Source organism: Oncorhynchus tshawytscha, linkage group LG26 (assembly GCF_018296145.1).
Source record: "Oncorhynchus tshawytscha isolate Ot180627B linkage group LG26, Otsh_v2.0, whole genome shotgun sequence".
Lineage (NCBI taxonomy): Eukaryota > Metazoa > Chordata > Actinopteri > Salmoniformes > Salmonidae > Oncorhynchus > Oncorhynchus tshawytscha.
The window spans coordinates 34,017,486-34,033,663 of NC_056454.1; the positions used below are offsets into that span (position 1 = coordinate 34,017,486).

The window sequence follows — 16,178 nt, forward strand, 5'->3', positions numbered from 1 at the left end:
TGAAAGAATAATGTGCAAATATTGTGCAATCCAGGTGTGCAAAGCTCTTAGAGACCTAGAAAGACAGATGCCAAAGGTGATTCTAACATGTATTGACAGGGGGTTGAATACTTATACAATCAAGATATAGTTGGTTTATTTTTCATAATAAATCACTCACTAATTCACTCACTCATTATACTTTATTCCATCCGTCTTTCTCTCTTTCTCGCAAATTCTGAATGTGTGTTTTTATTGGCTAATATTTTATGGCTAACATTCTGAATGTGTGATTTTTATTGGCTAATATTTTATGGCTAACATTATGAATGTGTGATTTTATTGTCTTTTCAGACTTTCATAACTGAACCACAGGGTTCTCGTTAGGCATAATAACAGCAGATGTTGTACTTGATATTAGAAGTAGATATTGCTAGGATTATGGAGAGCAGCACACCATGGTTCTGGGGTAATGACTCTCAAAACCCTGTTTTTCTTCTTTTTAATTGGAGGTCAAGCCAAATGTGTCACCTCTATCCATAGTACACTCCTCTAAATCAATGTTACATTGCTAGTGGACTGAATAGGTCCAGGCCAGCCATAGCCAAATGGCTTTAGGTTCAGTCCTTTACGTCAGAGACAGGAGATGGTGGTTCTCAGCCTCTTGATCCTCCTTGGTTGGACAATGGGTTAATGGGTAGAAATGACCAAACTAACACAGATCATACCCACAGGTGCAGATTCAGACCAAGAAGATTGACCTGAGTCACGTGACCTCCAAGTGTGGATCGCTGGACAACATCCGCCACCGGCCAGGTAACCTACCTGCTCTACCTGTAGACTGTGTGTACGGAGGTGCCTTGGCAAACTGATTCCAGCTGCAGCTTTGTCTCTTTACACTACAAAAATATGTGTCGTCGAGGGCAAGACGTCTCTTCGACAACGGTTTCAAACTAGTTGTGTGTAAAAAGGCTCAAAATTGATCTCAATCATAATCTACCTGGGTTACCCCACTCTGACAGTTGAGAGATATGTGATCTTACAGTGTATCCACAACACACTAGGACCATGACCATGGTGGGCTTGTATAGGAAGTAGACCTTTACCTTACTGTAGATAAAGGAAAGAGTGAGAGAGCATCATAGTGTGTGTTCCAAATGCCACCCTATTCCCTTGTATAATGCACTACTTTTTACCAGATACCTATGGGTATGGGTTCTAGTCAAAATGTGTGCACCATAGGGAATGTGTTATTTGGGATTCTTCCACACAGTAAGAGGATCTAATGTGTGATGCGGAAAAATACCCCCTGCTCTGAGATAGTGGTGACTGACTACTGTGTCAGAGTCCTACACCGCCATCTCGTGGTCATACCGATTATCAGCTTCTGTCCAATAATTATTCACACTGCGACACTCACCCTGCATCCTAGAGGTAACAATCCATTTTCGAAGCAACTTTTACATTACATATTAAACTACAGATATATCTGCAGGGTATGGACCTCAGGAAGACTAACTGTTGTCATGGCAACTGATAAGGAATAAGGGTCTGCCTAGTCTGTCATATAATCAGCTTGACTAATTATTGATAATAAGTTATAATGATGTATTGGAACAAATGAATGGGAGGATAATACATTCCTGTCTTGAAGTCTCTTCTACTTCCTCTCCTCTCTCTCTACCCTCTCCCTCCACTCCAATAGGGGGAGGTAACGTGCGCATAGAGAGTGTGAAGCTGGACTTTAAAGACAAGGCCCAGCCCAAGGTGGGTTCCCTGGATAATGCACACCACACCCCTGGTGGAGGCCACATTATGGTAAGTCCCATCATACTGTAAACTCATCACAACGAAGATTGCTTGCATCCCAAATGACCGCCTATTCCCTTTAAATGGCCCCATGTGCCCTGGTCAAAAGTAGTGGTCAATAAAGGGAATAAGATGCCATTTGGGACGCAGCGCTGATCAGTTGGACATCAGTCTCAGACAGTCTCCTCCAAGGTTAGCACCCCTCCAACCATCCATCTGACGTTTGTGTGTGTATGTATCACCCACCTGTGTGTGTGTATCCTCCAAATGTGTGTGTATGTATCCTCCACCTGTGTGTGTGTATCCTCCAAATGTGTGTGTATGTATCACCCCACCTGTGTGTGTGTGTATCCTCCAAATGTGTGTGTATGTATTACCCACCTGTGTGTGTGTGTACCCCTCGCCTATCTCACCCACCCTAACTCCCTATAGATCGAAAGCCACAAGCTGTTGTTCCGTGATATGGCCAAGGCCCGGGTGGACCATGGGGCGGAGATCATTGTGACCCAGTCTCCGGAAATGGGCATGTCAGGGACGGTGTCCCCCCACCGCGACAGCCACCTGTCCTCCTCTGGCAGCATCAACTTGCTGGAGTCTCCACAGCTAGCCACTCTAGCTGAAGACGTCACCGCCGCCCTGGCCAAGCAGGGCTTGTGAGCGCCTTGACCCCTTCAGCCCAGGCACCAGATCTCTTGACCTTCCCCCTGCCTCCAGTCCACCCCAGCTCCGGACACCTTCCACCTGCCTCCAGTCCACCCCAGCTCCGGACACCTTCCCCCTGCTTCCAGTCCACCCCAGCTCCGGACACCTTCCCCCTGCCTCCAGTCCACCCCAGCTCCGGACACCTTCCCCCTGCCTCCAGTCCACCCCAGCTCCGGACACCTTCCCCCTGCCTCCAGTCCAACCCAGCTCCGGACACTTTCCCCCTGCCTCCAGTCCACCCCAGCTCCGGACACCTTCCCCCTGCTTCCAGTCCTGAACCCCTCAAGTTCAACCTGACCCCAAGCCTTGGACTCCCTCACTTGCTTCTAGTCCAGCCCAAGTTCCCTCATCATGCCTCCACCCAGCCTCCAATCTCCCTCCAGTCCACCCCCAGCCTCGGGTACCAAACAGCCCACACAAATCTCTGCCTCAACCCTGCCTCAACCCCACCCTGCCTCAACCTCACTCTGCCTCAACCCCACTATGCCCCCCGGAAACCTTCTCTGTGCCTCCATCCAGCCTCTATCCTTCCCTGCTACCTGCCATGCGGTCCATCTCAAACACCCTCACCCCACCATGCCTCCCATCCATCCCAGGCCATGGATATCCTCACCCCAGCATGCCTCCCGTCCATCCCAGGCCATGGACACCCTGACCCCACCCTGCCTTCTGTCTATTCCAGGCCCTGAACACCCTGAACCCACCCTGCCTTCCGTCCATTCCAGGCCCTGAACACCCTGAACCCATCCTGCCTTCCGTCCATTCCAGGCCCTGGACACCCTGAACCCATCCTGCTGTCCGTCCATTCCAGGCCCTGGACACCCTGAACCAACCCTGCCTCCAGTCCATTACAGGCCCTGAACATCGTGAACCCAACCTGTCTCCCGTCCATCCCAGGCCCTGGACACCCTCTTCCCATCTTGCCTTCAGATCAACCACCCAGGCTCCCTCACCCTGTCCCAGGCCTCCTGTCAACCCCAGCCCAGATGCCCAGACACCCCCCCCATCCTGCAGCAGCTTCATACTCACCGCCTGATGGAGCTGCCTACCCCACCCTATGTCAACAAGACAAATTAAGAAAAAACAACAACCCTTATGGAACTAGAGACTATTTAGAAAGTACTTTTGGTCAATTGTTTGTTGATATTTCCATTCCAAGTACTTGTACTTTTTTTCTCCATCTTTTATCTGGTGTATTTTTTTTAATGTTGCGTATAGATAGATAGTGTCCAAGCACTGACTCAAGATCAGCTGTAGATCTTTGCACAACATAATCTGGGTATGGGCCAGGTATAGGGTGGGCTGGTCTCTGTTCAGTTCTTAGGAGCAGCCTTTTCTTACACTAAGTAGGAAGTCACGTGGCCATGCCCATACAGTACTCTACCCATGCCAATGCCGCCAGCACGTCTTGTTTTGCTCAGTAAAGTGCATGGACGCCAGACTTAACATTCACCATACATCAAGCATCCTTGCAGCTAGTCCCAGATCCAATATATAATAAATATATAAACAGTATATTGAAAATATGTATAAATATACCAGCTCTTTGTCTTCAACAACATCTCTTCGAAAAACCATTTAAAAAAGTGATTAGTCCTATAAGTATCTTATACCTGAAAAATTGCATTATTTCAATAACTAGATAATGGTATGATGAGCATGTATTGATTCTAGTTACAAAAAGAGGCTATTTTCTAGTTCAAATAAAAGGATTTTAGTAAGTTAATTCCTTAATCGTTGGATAGAAAAATGAACACTTCATGTTTTTGTAGATATTAGTTGACTAGTATGTTATGCTTGTTGAAGTTGACTTCAGACAACTGTGCTGGTATTGCTAAGGAGTACATCTTCCAGGCCTGCAACAGAGTACTAACGGCCCTGCAAATGACTAGTGCCCTGTCCTGGTGGCGTACAGTAGTTGTACATCAAGCTGCCTCCCATTACAGAAACAGGAGATAAGCTCCTGCCCCTATGGGCCGTTCTGGCTCGGACCAGGCTTACTTTAATTACAGAGAACTAACCAATGCTACTCTCTCTGGGAGCTGTTCTACTAAAAGGCTGCTTAACCAGTCCTAGTTTAGTTTAAGAGGATGCTGCTTTGATTCTCATCTCAAATATCTCAGTTCAAAAGAAACGATGATATAGCTAGGAGCTCACAGAAGCTGTGATCACAATCCATTCACCATGATAGCAATAGGCATTGGATGGCTGTAAGATATTTTAGTCCATAGTGTTCGATGAACTCCCCAAGGCTCTCAGAGCAGGCTGAGATTGAACTCACGAGGGCTTGCAGTTGTCTGAACCATATTGTAGATGAAGCTATTATTTAAAGATGACATTTACAAAGCAGCTGTGGAACTCTGGACCATGTGTCCCTACAGTTCACTTCTGGATGCTAGGTTTGTTTTGTGTAAAACATTTAGGGGGGGAAAAGAAAGGGGGAAAATAAATAAAAACTACATTTCATAAAAACAATCTTTAAAAAAAGGAAACTCAACAAGTCATGTTGCATCTGTTTGATAAAGTGTTCCTCTATATTTTTTCTGTCGCTATTTTGTGGTATTTATTCCTCCTTCTTTTAGTATTAATGTTTGCTTCTGTGTTGTTTCTGCACCCCCCTATCCCCTACCCCCTAATCCCTGATCCCCTAACCTGTACCCCAACCTACAGCAACTGTAAATGTAATTAAAAGTAGATGTACGCAGTTTTTCTCCTGTTGATATGATACTGATAACAAAATGCTCTTAACAATTAAAGACAATAAAAACACTGAAAAACACTCTCGTCGTGAGTATTTCCAAACTTTTTGGAGATTATGGTTACCACCTATAATGTTTTGTGGGGGATCTATACTTAAAGAAAGAGATTCAAGCATGTTTTTAAAATATTTTAATCATTCTTTCAGAGGCAACAAGAATATGAACATTTGGACTGCTGGGCCACCACCAGTGTTTGTCTGTTTTAACCTCTCCCCTATAGCTACACTAAGGATGAGTCCCAAATGGCACCCTATTGGGCTCTAGTCAAAACTAGTGCACTATATAGGGATTAGAGTGCCATTTGGGACACAGTCTCACTCTCCGCACTCTCCCGCAGAGCAAAGAATAAGAGCCGCGACACCGGAGGGTTTTTGAAAAGTTTATTTTGTGAAATAGCGGAGGAGAAAAATGAATTAAGACATAGGGGAGAGTGAGTTTTGATGGTCAGTCTAGAGCAAAGCCAGTCACCTCTACTGGCCCAATCCAGGCAGCAAGTAAGGGATGGAATGGGTAGCTCCTCCCTACCCCCTTTCCTTCAACGACCCACGGTGGAGAGACATACCCCGCCAAGATGGCGGGGGACAAGACAACAAGAGCATCTGCTGTTTGGTGGTTAAAAAGAAAGGACAGCTTCTAATGGAGGAGAATAGAGAGCAGAGAGTCGAAGGTCGGAGTCAGACCCCCCCCAAAAAAAGAAAAAAAAAGAACGGTTTAGAAATGACATCTCATAGTCCTTTATCCCCCTGTCTGTTCCTCAGGTGGTTGTTGACTAACAGTGGGGACTGGATGTCCTGACACCATTGGGTCTGCAGAAAACACGTTAGCTTCCTCGTTAGCCACTGCAGCCGGAGGATCCTTAAATAGACATGATGTGCTTGACAAAGGCTGTAGGGGTGAGGGGGAGGGAGGAGTGAGGGGAGGTGGAGGGGTGTGGAAGGAGAGTGAGGGAGGTGTGAGGGGAGGTAGAGGGAGGATGAGGAAGGGAGGGAGAGGAGAGGAGAGGAAGAGAGGGAGGGGTGAGGAGGAGGTAGGCAGAGGGTCACAGGGGAATTAAAAAGGAGAGAAAGAGGCGTGAGCTAGTGAAGCATTTGATCTAAATTGAAAACAAAACCATCATACAAATCTAGACCTACAGTATAATCTGAAATGTGGCTCTAATGTATGTGCAATATATCATAAGACCTGTATGATGTAAGACAATCTTTGCTTCTCAAATTGGACCCTAGTCCCTATGGGCCCGATTGAGACGTAGGACATATACGCCTTCCCTACGCACTTCTCAGTAGTTGGTATTCACTCTACAGGTGTGTCTACCTTGAGCACACTGAATGACTGATGTATTTGTGGAATTTCCATTCAATAGGGCTTACAGTACATGTATCTTAAGCCATCCCTTTAATTACGGTGTCCCTTTAATTCCAATTTTGTCGACAGATTGAAGGGAATAAATACATTGAGAGGACTGGTTCAGTATATAGGGATCAATGAAAGAAATACATCTAAATATATGCATATATGTCTCTGTTTCAGCACCAACTGGTAGATTTATAAAAATAAAAAAAATCCAATCTTGTCAATTATTTGGGCACATTTTAGAGTTAGGAAAGTATGTGTGAATCATACATGCACAAAAGTAGCACAGTGGTCTAAGGCATCTCAGTGCTAGAGGCGTCACTACAGACCCTGGTTCAATTCTAGGCTGTATCACAACTGGCCATGACTGGGAGTCCCATAGGGCAGCGCACGATTGGCCCAGCGTCATCCGGGTTAGGGTTTGGCCGGGGTAGGCCATCATTGTAAATATTACATTTTTCTTAACTGACTTGCATAGTTAAAAAAAGGTAAAATAAATAAAAAAAATACTGTGGTTTGATTCATCCAGAAAGTTCAATCCATGAAATATTGGAAGGAGAGAAAAGTATACAATAGCAGTTGAACAGTAGTCCTATAAATCTCCCCTAATAATCCTCACTGATCATGTGATGAACTGTGTGCCAGGCTCCAGGTTTAAACTGCTACCTACGGTCTGCGTTCCATAATGATTCAAATAGGATACATGTCCCAAGTTATTGCAGGACTTGTAATAAGTTAGCCTGATATGATCCACTATCAGTGGCGACCCGTCATTCAGGGCAGGTGGGGCTCTGTTCTAATTCTTTTTTTTTTCATCATATTTGAAATAACTTGTAGGAAATACAGTTCATGACACTGTCATGAAGCATTATGACCATAATAATCATATAAGGCAGATAGGCCTGTCATGTTCATGCCCTTATATCAATCAACAGTCAACAATATGGTGTCTTGTCCGGCTCCTGAAATCTGCTCCTGCATTCATCCCAGTCATCAGCAACAGAGCACTGGGGTAGGTGCATGACTGACATCAATGTGTGCATCGCAATTACAAAGAAAATGTAATATGGTCAACAAAGAAAGTAAAAAATACAACATAGCCTACATGTGAACAGTATGTTTATGGTGTAATGGAATGTTTTTCCTTGTATGGTGGGTCATGTGGGTTTTCATACTCTTATGTAGGTGCCATAACCAGTCCTAAAATAATGCAATATATGTGTGTACATATATGTGTCATGACAGTGTTATGACCATATTATAACAGGTTATGACTCGTTATGTCAGCCGTTATGACATCTTATGACATGGTTATGACCATGTCATTCATAACGTGTTATGACGCTGGGTGTCAAGTAAAGTGTTACCAAGCATTCTACATTCTATGCTTTTCCATTTTTTTAAACCGTTTCTCGACCTTATTCATCGCGTGTGAAGATGGTGCAATTATGAGGGAATTAAGTCAAGGTCAGAATATGACTGTATTTGCCACACCGTCATTTCTTTCATCTCCACCCCAAATGAATAGCGGGCGAATAGCATGCTATTCTCATGCTGAAATTCAAGGTCAGAATATGCATAAAGAGATAAGTGCATAAAAATGTTTAGTCAACTGAGCAATACATAAATAGTCACCTACTTATAATGCACATTGTTGAAGACAAGTTTCAAATCAAATCACGCTGACAGATTATAATGAGGTTAATGGCAATATTTTCACTTTGCATATTGCCTTAGCACTACGAAAATGGGTACCATTTGGGACGTGACCTAAGACTTAGAAGACTTAGAAGACTTGAAGGCTTACCTTCAAAGTTGATACTGCCGTTCTCGTCCTCCTGTCCCTGCATGAGGGCATCAATCTCAGCCTCGGTCATCTTCTCACCTAGAGGGAGGGAGAGGTGAGAGAGGCCAGGTCATCAGTTGGTCTGGTGTCACACACACACACACACACACACACACACACACACACACACACACACACACACACACACACACACACACACACACACACACACACACACACACACACACACACGTCATGTTACAACTAAGCCTGGGCGGCCACTTACCCAGTGTTCCAAGGACAATACGCAGCTCAGCCCCCATCACAGTGCCGTTGCCCTCCTTGTCAAAGACGCGCAGACCTTCAACGTAGTCATCAAAGGTTCCCTTGTTTGGGTCGTTGACAATGTGCTGGAGCATGGGGAGGAAGGCCTCGAACTCTAATCTCTTGCCGGCCATGTCTGTGTGCAGCCAGAGTGAGAGGAAATGCATTAGAAGTATACAGTATGCTCCAAGGTGAAATTTCCCCTAGGCACAGATCTATGATCAGCTTTTCCCTCTCCTAATCCTAACCTTAACCATTAGTCGGAAATATGCTAAATTGACTCCAGATCAGTGTGTAGGGGCAACTTCACCCTGGCCCTTACCATACAGTACACTACTACTAATAATAAATAATAATACTAGCTCCTGTACACACAGATTTACCATTGAAAATGCCCGTGTGTGTGTATGTCAAAATATAACTACATACAATGCATTTGTAGACACGTACATAGTGAAATAACAGAAAAACACAATGTCAGGCTTTGTAACCCAAAATACTTCACAGGCCTCTTGCAGTAACTCAGCTACACCACCAATGGAGGGATATGTCCATCATGACAGGTGCTGAATTGTTACAATGTACTATAAAAGGGAGCAGACAAATGCCAAGGTGTGGTCACTTATGTGTAAATGTCCTCCCCCCTAGTGTGTTATATTAGGACAAATTCAACTATGAAGGACTGAGGGTCTAAAGTGGAGAGAATAGTGTACACAGAGTCAGTATTAAGGAACGTGTGTGTGTGTGTACGAGTGTGTATGTGCGCTTGTGCTTCAATATACTGTTTCCGTGTGTGTGTGTGTGCCTGTGCTTGTGTGTCCTTGTATCACTTTGCGCATGTGTGTGTGCGTGTGTGTGTGCCTTACCGTCATCGGAAGGGTTGCCCAGGACTTTGCGCACCTCCTTGTTGGTGGGGTTCTGTCCCAGGGCGCGCATGATATCAGCGACCTGGTTGTAAGCCACCTTTGCGTCACCCACCCTGTCGAAGAGACCGAAAGCCTCCTTGTAGTCTGTGGTGAGGTGAGGTGAGAGAGGAGAGAGAGAGAGAGAGAGAGAGAGAGAGAGAGAGAGAGAGAGAGAGAGAGAGAGGGAATAGAGAGGGATGAGAGAGAGAGAGAGAGAGAGAGAGAGAGAGAGAGAGAGGAAGTGTTTTATTACCCTCAGAATGCCTGGGCTAGTGGCCAACAGAGGCTATGATAACATACCAAGAGATCTATGAAATGATTGTCCGCACTGCAAATTCTCCAGTGTTAAAAATACACAAAATAATTTACACAGAGTGTTTAATCAACATTGAAAGTGTTGAGTCTGTGGACCCATATAAAGGAAAGGAAAGATACCTAGTCAGTTGTATAACTGAATGCATTCAACTGAAATGTGTCTTCCACATTTAACCCAGCATATAGACACTGGAACAGTGTTAAACTTAAAGGGACATTTCTAAATTGTTCAACTTCATATTCATCATTTTCAGTACCACCCCAACATGTGAAAATTGTGTGTTTTCTATGTTATGTAGTAATAAAAATAGAGGCAGATAAGTGTTTCCAATGACATCATCAACTAATTAGTAGGCTGATTAAAATCACATGATGCACACCAATTATGTCACTGGAAACACTTATTTATCTTCCTCTTATCTTTTTTATTACAAAACATAGAAATGTGCAATTTTCACATATGTTGATGTTGAGGAGGTGCTGGAGATTATGAATATGAAGTTCCTTAAAAACAGTACCATATCTATTTCATGAGGGTTGCACGTATTTCATGGGTTGAATTTACAAAAGTGCTTGTTCTTCACTGGTTAATCTTTATTTATTTTTTTGGCAACAGGTCACAAATATTGCTGCTGTGATGGCACACTGTGGTACTCTACCCAATAGATATGGGACTTTATCAAAATCAAAAATTGAATTTGTTTTCAAATTCTTTGTGGATCTGTGTAATCTGAGGGAAATATGTGTCTCTAATATGGTCATACATTTTGCAGGAGCTTAAGAAGTGCAGCTCAGTTTCCACCTCATTCTGTGGGCAGTGTGCATGTAGCCTGTCTTCTCTTGGATGCCAGGTCTGCCTATGGCGGCACCTCTCAATAGCAAGGCTATGCTCACTGAGTCTGGACCAAGTCAAAGCTTTCCTTAACTTTGGGTCAGTCACTGTGGTCAGGTATTCTGCCACTGTGTACTCTCTGGCATAGAAGACCCTTCTTGCCTTGTCTATCTGATTGTTAACAGCTTTGCAGAAGTTACCTGTGGCCCCGATGTTAAGGCCAAGGTATGTATAGTTTTTGGGATTCAAGTATTTTTAGCCAGATCCTAATTGCTATGTCGAATGTTATGTTCCTTTTGATGGTGTAGAAGACCCTTCTTGCCTTGTCTATCAGATAGTTCACAGCTTTGTGGAAGTTACCTGTGGCCCCGATGTTAAGGCCAAGGTATGTATAGTTTTTTGTGTGCTTTAGGGCAACGGTATCTAGATGGAATTTGTATTTGTAGTCTTGGCAACTGGGCCTTTTTTGGAACACCATTATTTTTGTTTTACTGAGATTTACTGTCAGGGACCCGGTCTGACACCATCTGTGCAGAAGATCTAGGTGCTGCTGTAGGCCCTCCTTGGTTGGGGACAGAAGCACCAGATCAACAGAAAACAGTAGACATTTGACTTCAGATTCTAGTAGGGTGAGGCCGGGTGCTGCAGACTGTTCTAGTGCCCTCGCCAATTCTCTCTCTCTCTCTCCCTCTCTCGCCGCCCAGGAGCCGACTTGGAATCGATACTGAAGAGAGAATATGAGCTCCGCTCCTTTAGAAGGCAATGCTGTGAGTGGACTGACACGAATAAACCAAGAGAATGTTGACCGCGGCTTAAACAACTCTCGGCTGGCGCGATGACTGTGCGGCCTACTGCTTGCTCGTAATGAGCTAGACTTTATCAAAGGGTGACAATATAAGACATGAATGCGTTTAATTGTTTGACATTTAGAATGTCTACGAGAATGGAGTTAAAAATGGGATTCCTATGTGTGTTATTAGGCCTACGGATAAAGATGTTTTAGATGTTCCATATTCCCCAACAACTTTAAAGACCTATGCCACTTATCTGTCCACATGATGTTGTCAATCAGTGAATGTATTCAAGGAATACTATGTAATACTAGGATATCATCCCCTACTATGGGTTCACTTTGACAGCAGCTAACTAGACTTCATGTTATAACATTATGACTCATTGTGACAGATTGGAACATTTTATAACAGGTCAAGTGGTGTCCTAATCTGTGGTCCAGACATATTTTCGATTTAATTGAATAGTTTTCTTGTTTGTTCATATAAACTAGCTAATGTATAATTATTTTTGACCCGTGTTCATTTAGCCATAATGCTTTTGCATTAAGGTTCATATGGAGGGGTCAACCGTGTCCAAAGAACCTTAGAGGCTGACCACTGCAATTTTGGAAAATGTATTGAAAATGGCTTCAGGTGCATGTAATTTGAGAATGTTCACCTCTATAGGAAATATTACATTGTAAATGCACTCCAGAGGTTGTTTAATGTTACAAGTTATTTGGTTTAGTCAGATCAGAAGTAAGCCTAGCCGAAATAGTGCTATTGCATTTTTTCACCCATCTTTGAATTTGTTATCTTTGTAAACACTACTTAGTCCGGGTTTAGTAATAGTAGGCTAACATTGAGATAGAAATCAGAGTGGCAGCTAATCCATGTTTTAAAAGGACTTAGAGTGGATTTATTTCAGTGTTTTTTATTAGGAGTCAGAGGTGCAGTACTACTAGAAATTGTTCAAATACTTTGAGTGTTTGCTCTAGACTGCCTGGGGTGCCAGGTGAGCAAGGCTTTCAGATTTCAGTTCTTCAATGATTCTATTGGTCCATTAAACCAGGCAAGCTCAATCCAGCTCAGATAAAGTATTTGAAATGATTTAAAATAGTATTTGAACCCAGGTCTGCGAAGTTGCAGTGATAATGATCTGTTTTACAGTATTGTTACTGATTACGTTTTGATAGTGACATCTGATCTATTATTATTTTTATTTTTTACAGGACACAGATTTAGCCTAGTCTTGGCCTAAGAAACACTTTCAACTGAGAATCTCCATTGATCATGGTTTTTAGACTGGGACTAGGCTTAATCTGTGTCCGAGAAACTGGCCTTTAGTAATTTGGTTTAGTGAACTTACCCTCCTGCTGGTCGGGAGTGAACTCCACCTATAGAGGGCAGCAAAGAACAACAGTCAGAACATTGAAAGAAAGTGGGGCCCACTTTTGAACATTTACAGCCAATGAAGTAATTCCATTTAGGCACAATTCTACCGTAGCCCCTGTCTGCTATCAGATCTGAGACTTTCTATGGATATAAACCCTGCTGTTACACTGTCTAGGGGAATTGTTGAGTAGCCTCGACTACAGCCTTTCTATTTCACCCCAGAACAGTTTCTCTCCTAAGCCTGATTCTGGAATGAGAGTCTTGGTACCGCAAGACTACCGTGTTGTAGGCTACCTCCACCTAGACCACTTCCAGGCCCAGATAATGACTTGCAGGGTGTTTGGGACGACTCCTTACTATTTTACAGTCCATCTCAAACACTAATGAATCGGAGTGCCATAAGAAGGGGGTGAGGTTTTGGGAGCAATAGTCTTGCAATTTTACTATAGGTCTCATACTACCTAAACTGTAAGAACGTGGACTGTTGGGGTAGGCCTGGGCCATACACAAGAGGCTCACTACCTTAAGAGCAAACAGGTACAACTTTTAAGTGATTATGTAGCTGTGGATTTTCTCCAGACTCCTCACAGTGTAGAGCAAATTAGACAGTCAGTTTGAAAATGAGAAAGTGAAGAAGGTAGATATAGCCTAATATGCATATATCTCTTTGTATTATGTATAATGGACCAATACTGGTTGTATTGTAGCCTACTTTATCATTTGGATCTTTATTTTGACAGTTGGATTCAAAATGGGGCATATACAACAAAACCACCACCTCAGATAAGCAAGTAAAAAAGAAAAAAGGTACAACGTTTTTCTCCCATCACCTCATCAATCACGGAAGAAACACGACCCCCTATCAATCCTCGAGACAAAATTAGCTGCACAGCTATACTCTTACGATGGCACTCGATCTTGGAGGTCCATCTTTAGATACTTTAACATGTCCACATTTGGTGACAAGTTCCATTGCAGTTTCACCTTGTCACAAACTCCTTCAGCCTATCAAGGAAGCCGAGGGACATATGGGGCGTGGTTTAGGTGAGCGAGCAGCGTCTCTCCGGAGCTATCCGAGGTGCTGATGTTTTGACACTTTCAATTCTGCTTCAGAACTAGGTCCGTGGGTCCAAGCGTGCTCTTGCCATTTCGCTATCGCTTGTCAAATATGGTTATAATAATAGGCTACAGTATGGAAAATACATGACAAAATAATCCCAACCTAATGTTTTGTCCAAATACAACACCACTTTTAGTTAAGCTATTCCAGAACTGTGGTAAACCCCATAAATTGAAATAGGTACCCTAGGGCTACTCATCACACATAATAAGTAGCCTAACAGTTGCCTACGATATCCAAACCGCACACAAATAGATAGGGAGTCTTTCACATTTAAACTGAATAGTTTCACATTCTCGTATACATGTGCAGCCTAGGCCTATATGATTGTGGCATCAGCATGTATCGAGAATGGCCCTTCACTGACAACCATTCCCTAACTTGTACCTAACTTCAGCAAAACACACTGCAATAAACCAACCAGACCAAATACCACGGAACATATACAACGGAAAAACTAAAGGACCATAGCAAATAATAAAGCTTTGTAGCCTAACTATTTACATTATGTTGTGACTCAGGAAATAATCATTCAAACTTTTATTTTGCAGACAGACAAAGAAGCCAGGCTAGAGGGATAGAGGGAGGATGCAGGGCAAAGGCTAGAGGAGGTAGGGAAATACAGAACATAGTTACCTTGACTGTGGACAAGTCGAGTGCAGGGGGTGCGGCCACCACCTCAGGCTCGGGTGCGGGTGCAGCTGCCTTTGCCGGCTCGGCTTTCTTGGCGGGTGCCGCCTTAGCGTCCTTCTTGGGTGCCATTTTAGCAGATAGTAAATGAGTTAGCTACTTTACCGGTAATACAGGCAGACAGTTCCCGCGTAAGCTTGGAGGAGACTCAGAGCATCAAGGGTGGGTCTGGGCGTATATATATGATAATATTTTACACAGCACCCTCGTCAATGTAGCTCAAGGGACCGGATTGGACAGCGCCAGGAGACGGGTGGGGGGTTGTTCTATACATGGAATATAGGGACTCCCCATCTAAGTCGCGGTCGGGCTGATCGTCAGAAGATGTTAATTTAATACAGCGCAAGCTGTGTAACAAAATAAATGGGAAACGGTGATTGAGGTCGTCCGGGGTCACCCGGTAGCCTAACGGTCAGCCGCCCGGTAACAGTAGCCTGATTTATATTTTCACTGTTTTTTTCCGGCTGAGCCAAGGAATGCATCAGTCTTCTGTGAGTGTGATGACACAACATCGCGCATAATCTTTCCCGTTTTCTCTCGGTATGAAGAAGTTTATTTGTGGAGCTATCAGGAAGTTAGTTCAGTTTTCAATATTCAGAAATTGTAGCCAAGCGTTATATTCTTCTAGTGAAATGGGGGGTTGCAGTGATATATAATAGGATATAATATAAGAAATAGAGAATAACAGATCTTGGAAATACGATGGATTCAAATTTGGTCTATTTATGATGTCGATGCCCTCGATCTGTTATGACTCCTAGTGTAGCCTAGGCTAGGCTACTTTCATCACTTTGGACAAAATGTAAAACCGGAATATGTATGCCTACTTGCTCTCTCTCTAGATGGGATACAGCTTTTTTTTTCTTCTTCATTTTAGCCAACCCTAACCCTTTCATAACCTTTACCTAATTATTCTAACCTGCTATGTTAATTATTCTAACCTGCTATGTTAATTATTCTAACCTGCTATGGTAATTATTCTAACCTGCTATTTTAATTATTCTAACCTGCTATGTTAATTATTCTAACCTGCTGCATAAATTCAACTAAACCTGCTTCAAAAAGTAAATTTTGACAAAAGCTGTATCCTTTCTAGACAAATCCCTCTCGCCCTCACAGAAACACGCACACACAGTTAGAGACATACACTCGCACAGTGGGTGACGTCTTATACTGTATCTCTCTATGATGGACAGTGAAATCATATTTTCACTGTCGGGATCCATGGGTTATTGAAATGATCATTTGAAGGCGTTCACTCTACTTGGTAGAAATCACTTGAAGATCCTTTTTTAAAGGAACTGTTTCTATTTGTAGTAGGCCTAATGACAGTGGCATGACACTTCCTGCTGCTGACCCGAGGGGATGAGGGGGTAATGGGGGAGTGGGTTACACAAGTAAGCTACTAGTATGTGCAAGTTTAGATTTCAGACAGT

At 43.4% G+C, this 16,178-nt stretch overlaps 2 protein-coding genes across 17 annotated transcripts in view; one reads left to right on the forward strand and one right to left on the reverse strand.

Moving 5' to 3' along the window:
• LOC112225568 (microtubule-associated protein 2) overlaps positions 1 to 5,935 on the forward strand; it is a 169,650-nt gene extending 163,715 nt beyond the window's left edge. For 11 of the 16 annotated variants that reach the window (XM_042306501.1, XM_042306499.1, XM_042306500.1 and 8 more), the window contains 3 exons: positions 714 to 795; positions 1,685 to 1,797; positions 2,221 to 3,304. In XM_042306501.1, the coding sequence (XP_042162435.1) occupies positions 714 to 795; positions 1,685 to 1,797; positions 2,221 to 2,445 (420 nt within the window). In that variant the 3' untranslated portion in view covers positions 2,446 to 3,304. Of the gene's footprint in view, positions 1 to 713; positions 796 to 1,684; positions 1,798 to 2,220 lie in introns of all 16 variants that reach the window. The other 5 variants (XM_042306505.1, XM_042306506.1, XM_042306508.1 and 2 more) reach the window with 5 other exon arrangements.
• On the reverse strand, positions 5,616 to 14,905 carry LOC112225570 (myosin light chain 1, skeletal muscle isoform). The gene is made up of 6 exons (XM_024389649.2): positions 14,689 to 14,905; positions 12,907 to 12,934; positions 9,579 to 9,722; positions 8,675 to 8,848; positions 8,410 to 8,487; positions 5,616 to 6,134 (listed from the first exon to the last, which is right to left on the reverse strand). Exons 1-6 carry the CDS (start codon positions 14,812 to 14,814, stop codon positions 6,106 to 6,108), a joined length of 579 nt encoding a protein of 192 aa, XP_024245417.1. The 5' UTR covers positions 14,815 to 14,905; the 3' UTR covers positions 5,616 to 6,105.
• Positions 14,906 to 16,178: the final 1,273 nt, after the last annotated feature.

Excerpts from the sequence above, each read along its gene's own strand:
- LOC112225570 (XM_024389649.2), bottom strand. The coding sequence starts at position 14,814 with ATGGCACCCAAGAAGGACGCTAAGGCGGCACCCGCCAAGAAAGCCGAG. Across the intron at positions 9,723-12,906 it reads CACTCCCGACCAGCAGGAGG|ACTACAAGGAGGCTTTCGGT; the intron begins GTAAGTTCACTA and ends ACCTCACCACAG. Across the intron at positions 8,849-9,578 it reads GGGCAACCCTTCCGATGACG|ACATGGCCGGCAAGAGATTA; the intron begins GTAAGGCACACA and ends GGCTGCACACAG.